This window comes from Otolemur garnettii, unplaced genomic scaffold, assembly GCF_000181295.1.
Source record: "Otolemur garnettii isolate 467f Iridium unplaced genomic scaffold, OtoGar3 scaffold00129, whole genome shotgun sequence".
NCBI classification, from domain to species: Eukaryota; Metazoa; Chordata; class Mammalia; order Primates; family Galagidae; genus Otolemur; species Otolemur garnettii.
The window spans coordinates 668,003-686,351 of record NW_003852524.1 but is presented as its reverse complement, the minus strand read 5'-3'; the positions used below and the strand labels follow the sequence as shown (position 1 = coordinate 686,351).

The 18,349-nt window shown below is 42.4% G+C and overlaps 1 protein-coding gene across 1 annotated transcript in view; it reads right to left on the bottom strand.

The window, feature by feature from the left end:
* The window catches only part of EGF (epidermal growth factor), an 83,192-nt gene that overhangs the window by 3,345 nt on the left and 61,498 nt on the right, over window positions 1-18,349 (bottom strand). The window contains exons 16-22 of the mRNA XM_012810342.2: window positions 16,294-16,410; window positions 15,502-15,627; window positions 12,816-12,938; window positions 11,378-11,522; window positions 6,467-6,634; window positions 3,561-3,690; window positions 369-446 (exon numbers count right to left, since the gene is read on the bottom strand). Coding sequence (XP_012665796.1) covers window positions 369-446; window positions 3,561-3,690; window positions 6,467-6,634; window positions 11,378-11,522; window positions 12,816-12,938; window positions 15,502-15,627; window positions 16,294-16,410 — 887 coding nt within the window. The remainder of the gene's footprint in view (window positions 1-368; window positions 447-3,560; window positions 3,691-6,466; window positions 6,635-11,377; window positions 11,523-12,815; window positions 12,939-15,501; window positions 15,628-16,293; window positions 16,411-18,349) is intronic.

The window sequence follows — 18,349 nt, the reverse complement described above, 5'->3', positions numbered from 1 at the left end:
CACTTACAATTTAACTGGGACCATACATACATATAGAAAGTCTAGATCCCAAACCTCAAGAAAGACTTCAAAATCCAACCTAATTCAAAATAAGGAGTCGCTTATTGTGTGCTTGCTCAAAGTGACTGAGCAGACTGCTGTGTAACCAGAGTTTGGAGTGAACACGGCAACCTCATATAAAACAGAAATCTAGTCCAAATATATTTCTCTAAAGCTCCATGGCATTTCAATATAGCCCAGATCCTCACACAGCTTATACAACATAATTATCATTTGTCTGGTTAGATGAGACTTTCCACTGAAAAAACATTCAGCATCCAGGTAAAGATAAACCAGTCACCAGACTCCAGGGAGGAAAACTGGCCAACAGCTGCTGCCTGACCGTCCTTGTCAGCCACTGGTTGACTCTCTTTCCCGGGGTCTTGGTGTTCCTTTATAACCACAAACTGCAGAAAACAAAAGGGAGAGAAAGGATGTTACTATATAATTCACAAATTGCCTCCACATACATTAAATCAAAGTCTAGGGCTTCATCATGTTCATCCTGGAAGGTGAAAGTTGAAGGAAAGGCTCTGTCACGTTATCTCTCTGGCTAAAGAAAAATTCTATTTTCATTTAAGAACTTTACGTTACTTTCTATCAAAGAAAGTAGGTGCTTCCAATACCATTATGGAAGAGTCTATTCTAATTCTAGAACCCTAACTTTTGTGTTACTGGGGGCCACCATTCTATGATGACCAATACAAGAATCCATAAGTATGGGCAGCACCTGTGCAAAGGAGTAGGGCACCGGCCCCATATGCCAGAGGTGATGGGTTCAAACCCAGCCCTGGCCAAAAACTGAAAGAAAAAAAAAAAAGGTATCTCAGACGTGTATGTGCTACAACTTTTCATATGTGTATATGTTTTCATAAAATTCTTGGAAATGTGCCACCAAGTTCTGAGTCATGTGGAGTCATTAATAAGTAATCATAACTAATAGTGTAACAACTATTTTGCAAGTATCTACCAAATGCTTTCTCAGAGTTGAACAGCTTAGGAACCAGAAAACAAGGGAGGCTCAGAAAACATTTCCCTCAGTCAACACAGTGATTACTTTTGTCATTATTTGTATTGTCCCAATCGAGGGACATGCTTCTGCAGGCTGACCAGAGTTCACTGGCTTGGGCTCACACTAGATGGATTAGATATTAAAATAGAGCAATGATAAAAGGAAAGAAAAGAAGTGACCCTGTGCTCCAGGACAAAGGACGCAGCTTGGTGAAGCCCTTCCTTGTCAATCAGTAACCCGGCAGGCCTGCCCACGCTTTCGGGTGACTGGGCTCCATGGCTTCAGAAATGGGCCCTCCACACAGGAAGGCGCCCACCACTCGGAAACGACAGGAGGGAAGGGGACAGAAAAAATCTCTTTGCCCGTGGTTTTCTTTGAGAAAAGTGTAAGAAAGGACGATGAGTGGAGTCAAGTGAGGGAGGACAGAGGGACATTGGTGAGGAAAGGGTGAATTCCACCAACATGTGTTTTCATTTTGTTATTTTCCACAACACTCATCTCCCTTCATCTCCCCCTCGTCAGGGGTCTCCCTGCAGCTGAGCATTGCAGAATTAACACGGGCCCCCTGTTCAAGGGCACATGCTCATTACGTGTGGCTCAAATCAAAAGCCAGCCCTCTGCACTGCAGAGTTTCCAAGAACATTCTGGGCTGAGAGGGGAAGGCAGCTGATGGAACCAGATTTGTTTCCGTCGCTGCCTCTCCTAGTTTGGGTGCTCAGCTCTCTCCCGTTCCCGCTGGTATCTGCAGCCGCAGCTGGTGTCGGTCGTTATGACGGCTGCGGGACTAAGCCCAGCAGCCCCAGGCCTCCTCACACAGCCCTGAGCCAACAAGCTGCTCATGACAGCAGCAAAAAAGCGGTTTTATTTTTTATTAAAAAAATAAAATAAAGCAGATACACACGGGTTGTGTTTCTCCTCTTTCCCTTGATTTAAGAGTGATGAATTAAACTTGCTACCCCAAATCTAAATGAAGCACCACATAGACCAACAAGTGAGACCCGGGTCATTCAGAAGCCCACGGCATCATGAGGCCTCAGAACACTGAGCATATTCTGGAGCTAAGTCCTCCTAGGAGCACACACTTAGGAAACTGACAGGGACATGGGGAAATCCAAGACCGTCTAATCTGAACCTCTGGGTGTACTGAAGGGGAGGCAGAGGTCTGCAGAGGTTAAACAACTTGGTGAAGATGAGACAGCCAATGAGTGGGAAGGTAAGACTAGAACTCAGATTTGGTATTTTACTTCCATAGTCAAGTTCAACCAAAAAATAAGGAAACACTGAATGTCTATTACAGGTAGGGACAGATAATCACCTGTTAGTCAAAAGCACAGGTAAGGAAAACGGTTGCCTGGGAAGGCATAGTGATGTGGGAAGGACCCTAGACAATGCCTTTGCCTCTCCAGAACCTCTCCCTCATAGCTCTTCCATAAGGCTTCAGTCCTCCACGGACCTGCCATATAGTCCAGGCTCTTTTACACTATACACCACAAATAATACCAAGAGCGCACACTGAATCAGTCCAGTTAACTGACAGGTTTCTGGAAGTGGAGTTCCCATAATAGGTTCTAGAAAGCTTGGCAGGGCCTGTCCCAAGTCTGCCCTCTTGTGCTCTGAGATCAGTCACTAAAGTGGGTCATCTTTGAAGCATCTGAACTTCCCTATCCACTATGCTTTCTGGAAAACATCTAGGTTTGTCAGATACAATAGTGGATAGCCAGTTAAATGAGAACGTAAACTTTTATTATAAGCATGAATTTAACCAGGTGCCTTGTATGTTTTCTTGCTGAATCTGGTAGCTATTTTGCTACTGAAGTGCAGGGACTTAAAATGTACATGAGAAAAGTAATACTAGGAAAATTAGCAGCGTAAGCTTGGGCTTTTAAGAGATCCACCCAAAAGGTACCAACTAAAAATTGGGAAAGATTCTTCACACAACACAACACATAAAAATCTAAGATATTGGGCTCAGCGCCTGTGGCTCAAGTGGCTAAAGGCACCAGCCACGTACACCCAAGGTGGCGGGTTCGAATCCAGCCTGGGCCTGCCAAACAACAATGACGGCTGCAACCAAAAAATAGCCGGGCGTTGTGGCGGGCGCCTGTGGTCCCAGCTACTTGGGAGGCAGAGGCAGAAGAATCACTTGAGCCCAGGAGTTGGAGGTTGCTGTGAGCTGAGATGCCACGGCACTCTACCCAGGGGGACAGCTTGAGGCTCCTGTCTCAAAAAAAAAAAAAATCTAAGATATAGAAAGAATCTATAATAGAAAACAATTCCACATTTTTTTGTGCCTTCATTTTATACCATGAACACATCTGATTCCCTTCGTTTGAGGCACAGCTGCCTGTCCCTCCCACCCAGGACCTCCCTAGCTGATGTGCTGACCAACAACAGTGGCCAGAAGCTATAACAGATGACAGCCATTCTGAACTTGGTACAAATGAGAAAAAAATAAACGGGGCTTAATGACATGCCAGTTCCTTGCTCCATCTGCTTTGGTTGCCATTACCCAAGGTTGGGGGCAAGAAGACATCCCATCCTCGCTGGTGGCAGGCCTGCTGCCACGCACACCACCGCTCACGTCTCCGCTTGGATCTTGATATGGGTTCTTCAGAGTTTTCAATAGCAGCTTCTGAGTCCTGTGATAAAGCCAAAATGTGAGACAACCTCAAAATAAACAAAACAAAACACTTGGCCTACTCAGCAACGGTCAAGAACAACTATTTTTGCTACTGAAATTTACTATAATGGCAGTAAAGAAATGTGAAGATCACTAGGAACAAAACTTGGGGTGTTCAAGGCCTTCTTTTCTGCAGAACTCTTTCCAAGGTTCTGTGAGGTAGGGGTGTGTGAGCACCCATGGGCACACTGGGAGGGAGAGCCATGCGTTCATTCACTCACTGATGCCCACTGAGTACTAACCATATCCTCAACACTGTCCTGGTACTGGGGACATAGCCCTGGAAAAGCAACAACAAAGTTTCTACCTTAGTAGCCATACAAATCTGCGGGGGCAGTAGTGGGGCTGTCTATGGAATTATGTTCCAGCAGCCGCGAGGGAGGCTACATCAGCTCTGTGTACAGGTGCAGCCGGCAGGGCTCAGGAGCAGGCAGAGATGCCACCAAGGCGCAGCAGCTACGGAGGGCAGCACAGGAAGGGGGTCACCATGACACAAAACTCTGGCTCCCTCCACTCCCCACTGTGGTCTCTCCTACCCACAAAGGAATTAGAGGCAAAATAGAAGGAGGGGAAGACCCAAGTTAATACCGTCTCCTGCTACAAAGCCAGGACACAGACTAGGTCTTTTGCTTCCAAATCCAGTTTTTTTTAATAGAATAGACTGTTTTGTTTGACAAGCATTCAGCACTAAGTCTATGCAAGGCACTGTGCCCACAGTGCGGATGTAGATCTAGTATTAATCACAATCCAATGTGTGTCAGGGGATGTGTGTCGGGGCTGATCCCACTGTTTTTTTGTTGTTGTTGTTGTTGTTTGTTTGTTTTGTTTTTGTATATTTGTTTATACGAGACAACAGAAATACTAAAACAAAACATGGTGGGGGAATCAGTCACAGATCCCCCCACTGGTATGGTACTGTCCTCAAAGTTAAGGTAGGCTCTGTCCTCAAAGTAGCAGCCTCTGGAGGAGAGCTAGGTACCTAACCCACCGTATGGGCACCCAAGGAGGGAAAACAGGAAGGCCATGTACAGCCAGGACCACCAGCCAAGCTCAAGATTCCACAACAGTGCTGCAGTTATGGGTCAGTTTAACTACCTCCAGGGGCACAGCCATCTGTCAAAAACCCTACCTACCTGGACGTGTGGGAAGAGCGAAAAAGAAGGACAGGGCTGTGGGAAAAGGCGCCTGCCATGAGCTGAGAATCTGATGTCATGGATCGCGTGGGTTATTACAGGTTTTAATCAAAGTCTTCAAGGAAAAAAATTGAGCAAGTGGCTAAACAGTTGCAAAAAGTTACAGAGTTATGGTTGGTGATGGAATACTTCCTGTTGATTTTTTTATAAAAGGTGGAGGTCTTCCCAAGACAGCAAGTTTTATGAAGTAATAACGTGAGGATACTTTTAAAAATTTACTTAGTTTTACAAACAAAAATCTTTTGAGAGGTGCAGAAGACAAACAATGTCAAATAATATTTAGACAAGCTAGGCAAGGAATAGTGCCAGGGAAGAAATAACTGATTTTAACTCTTTAAGGAAAGCTATTTAATATTCCTGACTTAAAAACTCAATGCTAGAGCTACATTTTTTGGCTTATTTGAGTGACATGGCAGTATATAGACTAGCAATTTTAATTTGATCTTGTCAGAATCTATCTATAGTACAAAATACAGTCATACACATAGCTAACTCTTTAATTACATTAACAATCTCACAAGAACCCTTGCAATAAATGCTATTCTTGTCTCTATTTTACACCAAAGGAAATTAATGAATACAGAGGCCAGGAAACATACTTGATGTTATTTAGATACTAACTGGGATTTGAACCGGTGTGCTCTAATTCCAGAGCCCACGCTCTTAACCACTACACTAGGATATAGCAGGATCGCAGACAAGTGCATCTTGGCTGACGTGTTGAATTTTCCAGAATACAAGGCAGTTGTCACTTGAGTGGTTGTGTAGTACCAGTAAACGTGCTTAAATTTTTATCTCCAGATGGTGGCGGATATTTCGTACAATCCCAGAGCATTGGGACCTGTTAATTACGTGTGCCTTAGGTTCTTCAGCCATGAAATAGATAATTCCACAAAGTATCTTCCGCCCAAACGTTTCATGACTCACTGATTTTGCACAACGTGAACCATAACGGTACATAAAATATTTTCCAATATTGGTGATAGTGGAGGATGCCATCCTACCTTTTAAGAAAATGGAAAATGAACAGTGTGGTACCTTCACGCTAACGTAGTATTTTTTTTTTTAACGGACTGTATAAATGCTATTGTCCCACAGTTTCCAACTGTTAACTTGAAATTATTGAAAACACAAAATCCAAAGGCCAGATACTTCCTTCCAGGAAGATATGGATTAATTAAAAAAAAAAAAAAAAAGCTAGTGGGAAATCAACTTGATGGAAGGCAGCCGTGAAAAATTCGAGTTCTGCAGGCTGTGGTGGTGGGAGGAAGCTGTGACGCTGCAGGAAGAAAGTGGAATGCAAAAAATGAGCCCGTGGAATAAGAAGCACAGCCGGTGTGCAGGTGTGTGGGCAAAGACCGCAAGGAACGGGAGGAGCTCTGCCGTCCCAGGGAGGTGACAGCCCGGGCCACTTTTAAAAAAACGTTTATTCCACTTTTTAAATGTAGTAAGTGTGTACATGTTCATCTCAAGGAGGCAGGGGACTCCCCACCCCCACCCCAGGAGAGCTTAGAAAGAGGTTTAAGAGAAAGAAAGGGTCACCTGTAGTAATGGGCCCCCCACAGCCCCAGGAGGAGCAGCAGGACCAGAGCCACCACACAGACAGCCACCACGGTGACATTCCGCTGCTGTCCCAGGCCAGCGTGGCGCAGTTCCCACCACTTCAGGTCTCGGTGCTGACATCGCTCCCCGACGAAACCCACAACGCAGCTGTGACAACACACAAACAGAGGTCATCAGAGATGCCTGGCCAAAATCCCTGCCGCTTCTCAGCCTCCATCTGCAGCCGTCTCTCAACCTCTGCACTTCTAGACTCAGCTCTTTGGAAGCATATAGAAAATCCATCAGGGGTCAGCTGAAAGCACAAGGGTTTCAAGTTAATGCCGCACGAACTTCCCCTTTTAGTCTGTTTGCCCTGGGATTGACGGGGGATTATTTGCATACTGCCTCTATAAAGCGCTGCAGACCATTGATTAAAAATCAATTTCTGTTAGGCCAAAATCCTGAGGAGCCACCTTTTAAAACCAACACAAAGAAAGCAGTTCTACCCTAAGAGCCAAGGGAATTTTGGAAACAAATGTTTGGCCAGATTGCAAGGAGTACAGGTCAATGGAAAGAAGAATCTGAAAGCAGAGTCCCTCAGTTCAAACACAGTTATCAAAGAAGAATGTCCATAGTTCCTGGATAGGACACACAACCTACCTAGTCTGAGGAGCAAACGTATTTCCCTTTTCTTGTTTTTAAATCACTATTGGCCCAAGGGAAAAGGTCTCACTGGTGACACACATGCAAATATTTGCCCATTTTCTTCAAGGCCAGGGAACTATGTGGAGGAAACAGAACATTCACCCAGAAACACCCTACTGCCTCATTCCTGAAACTGTCACTAGAATTACCAGTGACCACTCCACTAAGGTATGGAACTTATCCACAGGGAACCTTTTTAGAGTAAATGAAACAATACTGCCATCTGCTGGGAGTGTGCATTTCCTGAAACTATCGGCTCTTGGGTAAACATTTTTATTTTATTATTCTTTAAAATACAAACATTTGCATTTTGCTATTGTTTAAAAACATCCTACTGAACATTTTGTGATGCCCACTTATTAGGAATTCCTTCCCCTTAGCCCTATATATATCCCTACAGGTCTCCACATCACTCCAAAAGGACTTGAGTAAATGAACACACAGAGAACTGATCCCAGGCCTCAAGGTGAGAAGAGGCAGCATGGACCAACATTCCATAAGGCTCGGGAAGGTCCGGATCAGTCCTGCTTCCACCTCTAGCTGATCTCAGGAGGTTGGCAAGTCACTTCCAGAAGGATGGAAAGGAGATAGCATTTGTTAAGCACCTGTGTGTTTGACACTGTGTGAGGCGCTTTTACTTGGTTATTTTTTTATGGCATATTCCTTTTATTTTATTTTACTCTATTCTATTCTGCTTTATTTTATTTTGCCAAGTCTCACTCTGTCTCCTTGGGTTAAGTATCAGGGCATCATAGCTCACATCAACCTTAAATTCTTGCACTCAAGCGAACCTCTTGCCTCAGCCTCCCGAGTAGCTGAGATCACAGGTGCCCACCACAATGTCCACATAGTTTTTCTCTTTGGGGCAGATATAGGGGTCTCACTCTTGCTCAGGCTGGTATCAAACTCCTGACTGAAGCAATCCATTCACCTCTGCCTCCCAGAGTGCTAGGATTATAGGCGTGAGCCATCATGCCCAGCTCACATTCCTATCTTACAGATGAGGAAACTGAGGTTCGAGGAGTTACTACAAAGTCACATAGCTAATGAGTGATAGGTTTGATTCAAATAGTTCTATGATTTCAAAGCTTATATTCTTTCTACTACATCATTCTGCTCCCAGAAAGAGTTTTATTCTCTATTTACTTCTGAAAAGCCATCCCTCTAGAACTGAGAAGAGATGTCAGGATCTGAGTATAAAAGCATAAAGGAGCATCATTACTCCAAAACTCCCTGGATGCTGTTTTATTTCTATCGATCTCTGGTTATAGTCACTTAACTCCTAATACCTAGCAGCCATTTTTAAACTGCTGGATGTTAATGTGCCACGCCTCTGATCCTCTCAGAGATTTGGGGGTCTTGAAGAATATGTTAATCACATGGCCAGGAGTCCTGTGACCAGCCAAGTCTGGCTGTTATAGCAGAGTCCCCCTGAGCCTTATAGGACCCAGAATAATCAGTCAGCCTTTTACTAAGCAGAGGCCAAGGGAGAGAGGTATCACTAGTATTTTGGCTTCTTCTGATAAACCAAACAAACAATTCCCTGGTCAAAGAAGTTTGCATTTCCATAGTCAAATAATTTCAAGACATTCTGGATTAAATAAAGGTAAATAAGGAATTTTAATGCGTTATGGTATATCATGAATTAAGACCTGAGGGCTAAAGTATAACACATTTCTCAAAGTACCTTGACTACACAATCTGTTGTTTTTGTTTGTTTGTTTGTCTACCTCAAAATAAATAAATACATACATAAATAAATAAAATTAAGACAACCTAATGAAATGGATTTTGGCTCAAAGCCAGATCAGAATGAATGAAGACTTCCTTTGAGTTCAGGAGGTTTGGAGCCTCCTGAGAATCTCCAATCCAGGAAAACATTCCATGATGATGATGATGATGATGATGATGATGATGATGGGCTTTCACCCTGCTGCCCAGGCTGGAGTGCAGTGGCGTCATCACAGCTCTCTGCAACCTCAAAGTCTGAACCCCAGATATCCTCCTGGCTTAGGCTCTTGAGTAAATGGGACTACACATGTTCACTACCACGTCTGGCTCATTCTTTTATTTTTGAATAATTTTAAAATTTTTTGTAGGGATAGAGTCTCACTATGTTGCCAGGTTGGTCTTGAATTCCTGGCCTCAAGCAATCCTCCTGCCTAAGACTCCCAAAGTGCTGGGATTCCAGGTGTGAGCCTTCACACCTGGTTCCAAAGCAGGAAACCTTTGAGGACTACCTCAGGCCTTGAGACTTCCAGTCTCACATCCTCTGCATCCCTGGGTTCATCCAGATCCATAGATCTGAGAGAAACTTCCACCTACCGTCAAGCAAAGAAGGAAGAACTGGTCCTATAGAAACCTGCTTGCACCATGAAGAACATTCTGCACAGAATGACACTTGCCTGTCGTTCCCTATAGACTTTTTATTATGGAATTAATCAAACATAAAGTGAGTTCATCAGGGCAGACGGAGGGAAGGGTTGAAACCTTGGTTAAACCACATTTTTATTAAAAAATACAATTCAAAAACAAAGTTATGATCCAGATTACTGTGAACTATGGTGATAGTTTAAATATTGCTTTAGAGCGGTGCCTGTGACTCAAAGGAGTAGGGCGCTGGCCCCATATGCCAGAGGTGGTGGGTTCAAACCCAGCCCTGGCCCCCCCCAAGAAAAACTGCAAAAAACAACAACAAAAAATATATTGCTTTAGATTAAAGGTCCTTAAATTTGGGTGTTATTCTCCAGTTTGTTATTTTGTAGCAACTCATCTTTAAAGCATTATCAGGGAAACATGATATTTTCATCAGGATTTAATGACCAAAGGAAAAGCAGTGGGCTAAAGAGTTCATCCATCATCGAATGAATGGGCACTATCAGAGCCAAATGAAAATATTGTACTAAACGCATCATGTAACCCTGCAGTGCCCTTTATATTATTATCATGATTCTTATAATCTACGGTTAAATTATCACAGAGGAAATTAACCATGACCTGATAAACGAGGACATTTGTTTTTGTAATTTCATTTCTGGGGATGACTAGAAACAACCAACAGGCAGAAACTATTTTGTTCTCAATATTGAAATCGAAGATAACTCCTGTAAGTATCTGATTTATCTTAGGTTATAAAATTACAGCATGTAAATATGAACATGAAAACAGAATTCCATTAGAACTGAGTCATTTTTACTAATGTTTTTGTCACAGTGACATGATTTGTGCCTTATCATGGAATACAGCCTATTCTTTGAGTTATTCAGACTCTATCTCTGCTCATTATTACCACTACGATCATAAAAGCCTGTAACCTCATAAATTTGTGAGGATCAGAATACCTCCTGCAGGTACAGAGGAAATTATCAATGAGTTAGGAGTCTAACCCTGCAAGATCTATTTGGTTTTCATTACCTATCAATTTCTCCCTATCATCTTGAAGATATGAAATGAATTAAAAGTAACATTTGATGAAGAACATGCCATTGTGAGTCTGTGTCTTGTTAACAGCTCCATGGGAAAGACTTTCCACATGAGCACGGTGGGAATGCCTCACACTTCCAGGGTTTCTGCAAAGCTCCTGTCCAAGTTGACACTTTTCCCCACTGCCAACCCCCCCTGGGGGCACAAAGGGAGGACCAAGCAGCAATTGCAGCATGCAGCAATTATTACTAAACAATAAAAATATAAAACTATTAGGAAGTGAAGAAAAAGTATACACATATTTAGTTTCAAAGGAAAAAAACCATTTGTAGATGCTGGCAAGAAATCTGGTGTGAATACGTACATCACTTTGGTAAATCCAGAAATACCCATGGCTGCTCACACATAGTTGGCAGAAAATAAATTGATATTTAGGGAATTCTCTCACAGATCTAAGTTTTCCAACCAGAATGAGAAACTGAATTCCTAGACTATACCAGTAGTAACATCAAATAATTTAAGCAAAAGGAAAACTCACCAATGCCTTAGATTCATGCTTACCACTGGTGGTAGCTGGTGGGTGGTGGTGGGGTAGGGTGTGATATACCAGCAGGGGGCAGTGAAGTGCACACACATAATTATATGTGTGTGAATATATTTTTTTTTTCCAAGAAAAAAAAACAAATTGCAGATGAATGTCCTCAGTATAAATCTCACACGTTAGCTAAAAGTTATAGCCCACAGGCGCCTATCTTGATGCCATCAGAAAACAGTTTGACTTACTTGCATGCATAGGTGTCCACTGTTTCAACATACATGCAGGCACCCCCGTGGAGGCAGTACCCATCGTGAGAGGGGGGACATCCCGGGTAGCTGTTTCTGACAGCATGGTGGCCATCTTCCCTGAGGTGAGAGGGTGGAGTTGAGTCTAGAAGAATCCAAGACATTACTTTTATTTTCTGAAGTGATGAGGGTCTTTCAGGTATGAATATCAGGAACTAATTTCTGTGAACCATTTATAACATCTTTTAGTGACAGTAGAACAACTACCAGGTTCCTTTTCTTAGCCAAACTGTAAGTCAGTCTTTCTTAGGCTCAGTATTATCTGATATAAAGCATACGGGAGGCCGGTAAGAGAAGGGCTAATCCCAAATCATCATATGATTCAGAGTCATCAAACTCATTATAAAAACAGATCTGTCATCACACACTAACCAGTGAAATGACAGCTAGCTTTAGGTCTTGCTGAACAGCTGGTATCTCTATGGCTTCAAAACTCCCCACCAATACACAGTCTAATACTGCCATATTCTGGGAGTCTCAACAATTTCTCCCACACAATGCTTCTTCTAAAAACTATTTAACTTTCGGGGGGCCCTCAAAGACAAGACTGTAGCAGCCTTGACAGAGAGGAAATATTCCCACAACAGAGGGAATGCTGAAGTCTCTTACGGTTCACTGCTCCTTAAAAGGGAAACACCAGGGTGTGTAGATGACTCTATAATGTTAGCAGTTTTTCATTTTCTTTTAGAAGAGCAAACAATCTGAGCAAAATAATGTGCCAAAAAGAGAGAGACCAAGCAAATAAAGAATTTTTCTTTCTTAGGATGTTTTCTGTTTGCAGAGCTAAGAGGCAAACAGGGGCCGTGATGGGAAACAGCCCAATCCTGGTCACCAGGGTCTAGGTGAGGCCAGCTTCCCTCCTGGGGTGCTGACGGTGAGATAATACTGCTGTCAGGGGAGAAGGTTCAGGAAACAGGAGTTAACCACTATGAACCTTTATAAAGGAAGAGAAGAGAGCTGGAGTTCTAATTCAGATGAAGAAATACTGACTTCTCAATGTTTTAAAATCTTTGAAAGTGATTTAAAATGCTGAGTCCCAGACCTCCTCACTGACCTGCCTAGCTCTGCACAATTTATCCAGCAGCCCCAGAAAATTAACGTTAGAAATTAGGAGATGAGTTGCATCATTAAAAAGAAACACTTGTATTCCTACCTTTATTGAATTGTGAATGATAAAAGAGGATTTATTCTAGATGCTATTAAATTAAGAAAACTTGGACCGTTTCAAATTCTCAAGCCCAGTGTTATCTAACCAGGAAAGACAGCTCTCCAGTCTGATTGAACTAAACAACTTTTAGACTCTCTAACAAACACAGTCGGGTACAGAATTTCCCTGAACCAGCCGGTTCCCCTTCCATGCAGACCGCCCACCACCTACCAGGGCAAATCAGTCCGGGTGCAGACAGGCGGCCGGCACATGTGCAGGAGTAGCCCCCCTCTGTATTTGTACAGTTGGCGTTCTGGCCACAGCTGTGCACCCCCAGGCGGCACTCATCAATATCTGTTAGGAGCGTCAGAGTCGGGAGAAGTGGGTGCAGAGGAAGGAAGAGCGTTATACGGTTGGAAAGTCCAACATTCTGGAAGGGGAGCATCTTCGACCTCTGTCACGGTACCTGTCCTCAGAGCCCTGTGCATTTTCTTAGGTTTAAAGTGACTATCGTGAAAGTTGGAAAGAGAGGTGAACAGAGGCCTTGCTGCATGCCCATGCAGGTGTTCTAAGCTTCCGACAGAAGGCTGGAAGTTTCCCTCCTACTTGGAAGGAAATAAACTTCCCAAAGTTGGAGACTGGTAAGCTACCTCCAGGCAAACATTTCTTTTTCAAATAGGCACCCAGCATTTACATACATGTTATATCAAATATAAGAGGTTTTTTTTTTTTTTGGATATAAATACGAATTATCATCCTTTCTTTCCCAACTACCTTTTTCTTTTTCAACTAATACCACTCTACCATTTATGTTTTTTCTTCCTCCTGATTTTACAGTAATTACGACCAGAAGAACAGGCTTACTGCATTCCTGGATCCCAGTTTCCTCTACTCCAGAGCCAGAGCCAGAGCCAGATAATTTTCCCTAACCCACAATGACAATAAATCCATCATTGCACCAATTTACTCAGCGGCGCCCTTGGCTCCCTGTTGCCTTGGGCTGTGCTGTCCAATATGGCAGCCATCGCCAGCTGTGAGTTGAGTTTTGAGCACCTGAAGTGTATCTAGTCCGTCCTGCGATGTGCTGTAAGTGTAAAACACACACCAAATTTTAGAGACTTGATGCCCCCCAAATATAAAAATCTCAAGTTTTTATATTGATTATATATTAAAATGTTAAGTGTTTTGGATATACTCAAACAAATAAAAAATATGATTAAAATTAATTTCACCTGTTTTCCTTTTTGTAAAGTGGTGACTAGAAAATTTAGGACAGCACTGTCCTAGAGAAGTAAAACCCCAAATAACTACCCTCCCAAGTAGCTGGGACCACAGGTGCCCACCACAATGCTCAGCTGTTTTTGCTGTTTTTTAAAACAAACTTCCTATTATAATTTAAATAAACTATCACCTTAAGAGAAAGAGATAGTTTTCAAAGAAAGAGATAGTTTTCAAAGAAGCAAAAACAAACATGTACACTTGGCCAAGAAACAACTATCCTTAGTAATAATAAGAATAACAACAACACTTTCATACAGCACTTATGTGCCAGACATGGTTCAAACTATTATGTCTGTATCTTTATAGGGGGGGGAGGAAATGGGAGAGAGGAAAAGAGGGAGGGAGGGAGGGAGGGAGGGGGAGGGAGAAAGAAAGAAAGGAAGGAAGGAAAGAAAGAAGGAGAAAGAAAGAGGAAAGAAAAGAAAAGGAAGGAAAGGAAAGAAAAGAAAAGAGAAAAAGGAACGGGAATAAGGTCCCACGGGGCCTAGGGACTCTGTGTCAATCAGACAGGCAGGGTCATGTCACCCTGTTGCAAGCTCAATACTGGAAGAAGGTGGGTTACTAACAGAGTGAGAACCCAGAGTCTAATGAGTTTAAACACCTAAGAAAGGATACTTTCCTTTCTCTTCAAGGAAATTAAATATGGAATCTGTTTGTCTAAATTATCTATGAGTCTGCTTAATTAGAGCACTGACATTTTCCTGACTAACAGCCAAATATGTGCTTAAAACAGCATTTACAGATGTCTGTGGACTCCACAAAACTAATCTGACAAAGATCTGATTTAAATCCATCAGATTCAGAAAATGGATAGTTGTGATTGATATTTCATCTTTAATCTGATCACGTGGGAGAAAGCAGTATCATTTGAGTTTCTTACTCAGGCATCCGCCCCTCACTGTGAAAAGATTTTAGTATCTTCAGAAGAAGAAAAGGAAAATAAATACTGAAAGTGAAATCTGCAAGCCCTGTAATACTTCAGATAACGCCTTCACCAGGCTTGGATGGCTCCAGGCAGGTCTTCACTTGTACACTGATGCCATGCCACTGACATCTGGAAAGCCACAGACATCCATGCAGTGAACTCCCAAACCAACGCGGCACACCCAGCCTTGGCAGAGGACAGTGATTATGAAAGAGGTTTTAATCATTTCTTACTTGTATCTAAATGCCACCTATTGAACTTATCAAGAATCACAGGAGGACCCCTTTTACAGGCCACACCCCTTTTCTTTATGCACTCTGCAGCAACTTCCAACAAGCCCGTGTTGGCTCTGAAGTTTACTATTGCACTCGCCAAATTCAGTGACAAAGAAATGCCATCCAACTCTCTTCATGATGGCTTCAAGGTAGGTAGTATTGACAAGACACTGGTGTCACTCAACTCCCAGACAAAGACTGAGAAAGGCAGAGGGGTCAGGGGTTGAAGCTGACTAGCGCAGTGAGAGCAGAAGGGCATACGTTTGACTGTGCACCAAAAACTGAAACTTGTCAGGTCACACAACTCCTGTTTGAGTCTTGACATGTGTGTCACCCCAATTATATCCTGTCTTCTCTTGGCCCACCACACCCATGGTGTTTCCTGATTTTCAAGGCCTGTCCCCACCCTCCTTCCTTGGCACATGCACTTTCTTACCGAGACAGTGGACCCCGTCTCCTTGGTAGCCTTCTGAGCACTGGCAGACATAGCCACCATTGGTGTTGACGCACTGGGAGGATGGGGACGGGCACACTGGGACACCCAGCTCACATTCATCTATATCTGTGAGCAAAATTATAAACTGGTAAGATATTTTGGCAATCCTGGTATCCATGGGAATAGCAGGAAAGAATAAGTATAACTTGGTAATAGAGTCAATCATTCAGGCCTCTGTAGGGACTGTTTCCAAACGTAATGCATCTTGGATGTAACATTTACTCCTGAATCAACTTTCCCACCTGTCTGATTAGCTGAGTATGTGTAAATAAATCACTTTCTTACAGAGTTTCAGACTGTCAGGATTGAGAGCTTTCTTTCCAGTGCCCACTACTTTACAATTTTGAGGCTATCAGTAAACAAATATGAACCTTTCCATCACAATCTATTTATTTGACTAAAACTTATGACATAAGCTTTGGTGAGGGTGGAGAAGTTGTGTTTTTTTGGAATTACCGAATTCATAAATTTGACTTGAATTCAAATTCCTGTTTCTTCCCCTTAATGTCAACTGCACGTATTGTATATCTTAATATAAATTCATCGTAATATATATTTATTTATATCATATTTTCTATGCATATCATCCATTTTTTTAGCTAATATTAAGTAATGTATTCAAACCTGCTGATTATTACCTAAATCCTAGAGATTTTGAGTCAGTGAGAGCAGAGAGAATGTTTCTGGTTCACTATTTTCCAAATATGTGAAAATATTTGACCTTGATCTTACCAAAGCACAGTTTTCCATCCCCAGCAAATCCTTTCATACACTGACACGTGGCGTTCTCTCCCTGGGAAACACACCAAGCATGCGCGCTGCATCCCAGGGGAGCACAGTCATCTTGGTCTGCAAACAATGAGAACGCCACATGATTACTTCCAGATCTTAGAGAAGAAAAGGAACTCTAATATCTTGGAGTCTACCGAACAGTCCAGCATTTCTTTTCCCAAGTTCTGGGACAGGTTAATCTCCAAATAGAAATACTTTGTTGACCTATAAGCTGTATCTACGCTGAAAGATTCATAAGCCAGATGTCTGTTTACATGGTCTCGGCAAACTTTAAAGAACTATCTGATGTTTAAGGAGCCCTGTGTGCTTATAATTTTTTAAAAGCATTTAGAAATTTGAACAATAAAGTTCTACAACTAAATACATACATATTTCCAAACACTTATTGCTTATTTGAAAATTCTCAACCATTTTGATAAACAAAAGGGAATCCCTTCTTCCCTCCCTCTCTCCTTTCCTTCCTTCCTTCCTTCCTCCTGTCTTTCCTTATTTCTTTCTTTCCTTCTTTCTTGACAGAATCTCACTCTTTTACTAGAGTGCTATGGTGTCAGCCTAGCTCACAGCCACCTCCAACTACTGGGCTCAAACAATATTCTTGCCTCAGCTCCTCAAGTATCTGAGACTACAGGCACCCACCATGATGCCAGGCTAGTTTTTCTATTTTTAGGACAGGGTCTTGCTCTTGCTTAAGTTGGTCTCAAACTCCTGAGCTCAAGTGATCCTCCTCCCTTAGCCGCACAGAGTGCTAAGATTATGGGCATGAGTCTGGCCAGGAGTCTATTATTATCCCCCAAAGACACTAATAAGTACCAAGTAGAACTGTGTACCAACAGGGCAAGGAGATTCAATCATAAAAAGATTTACCATCAATTTACTAATAGCATATATAATAGCATATGTATGTCACGATGTTTTTATTATCAAGATTTATGCAGTGACTTGCAAACCTCAAGGCACTTTTACAAAGTCATGAATAATACAAGTTAATGCTGTAAATGGATTATTTCATTTCATACTCCATTGAAATGCAAATGCCCCAGGGGACAGAGTTTCATGTTGAGTCATAAACATGAGCAAGTTTATACCCCCCTTGCTATGACTACTTTTATACGTAATCATTGTCTAAAGGCCGCGCTCCCCAACCACACACACACACTTTCTTTGGAACTGAGGAAATCTGACATACCATGATCAGATATAAAACACCATCTGCCTATTTCTACTCACAGGTAAGTTTGCTCATCTGAGTAAAGAAAAGATAAAAGGAGTTTTCCAAACTTGCCCATAAGTTAAGGAAGGTGAAGTGATCTAAGCAGGATTCAGGTGCCCTGTGAATTCAGATATTGTGTGGTCGTGTCTGATTTGCTTAGCTACTTGAGTGAAAGGCCCCTCTGGTGAGAACACTTGCCCTTCATGTTTGCCTGGCTGTCTCCCATCACTCAGGACCCTCAGGGACAGGTAAGTTCAGACCAAGTCAATTACCCATTTGATTCAGTTTTAATGTGGAAGACTAACTCCCAAATCAAAAATCTGCTTAGAGTGTAGAGTACACAGTATCCAATTACTGAACACATTTTAAATCATTTGGAGAGTATCTTAAATTAGAACATGACTCCCTTGATTTGGAAACTTGCAAACCTCCAGGCAGCTGTGCGTGATGAACAGCAGTGGGTGTGCAGTTGTAGGGGGATGGGCTAGAGCCAAAGTCTTATTTATTTATTTACTTACTTATTTCTGTTATTATTTTTAGAGCCAATGTTCTTTCTGCCACAAACCAGCTCTGGAAGGAATGCCTGTGCTCACCTTCCTCTTCTCTAAAATACAGGTGACCATTTCTGCCAGGTCTATTTCCCATGATGGTTGTAAGTAATGGAAGAAAAGGTGTTTTTAAAAACAAATCCTTCAGGTAAGAATTGAAAAACAGTCTGGCCTAGTGGCAGCCCTGGTCTGACCCCTGTACTCCTAGGACTCTGGGAGGTTGAAGTGGGAGGATCTC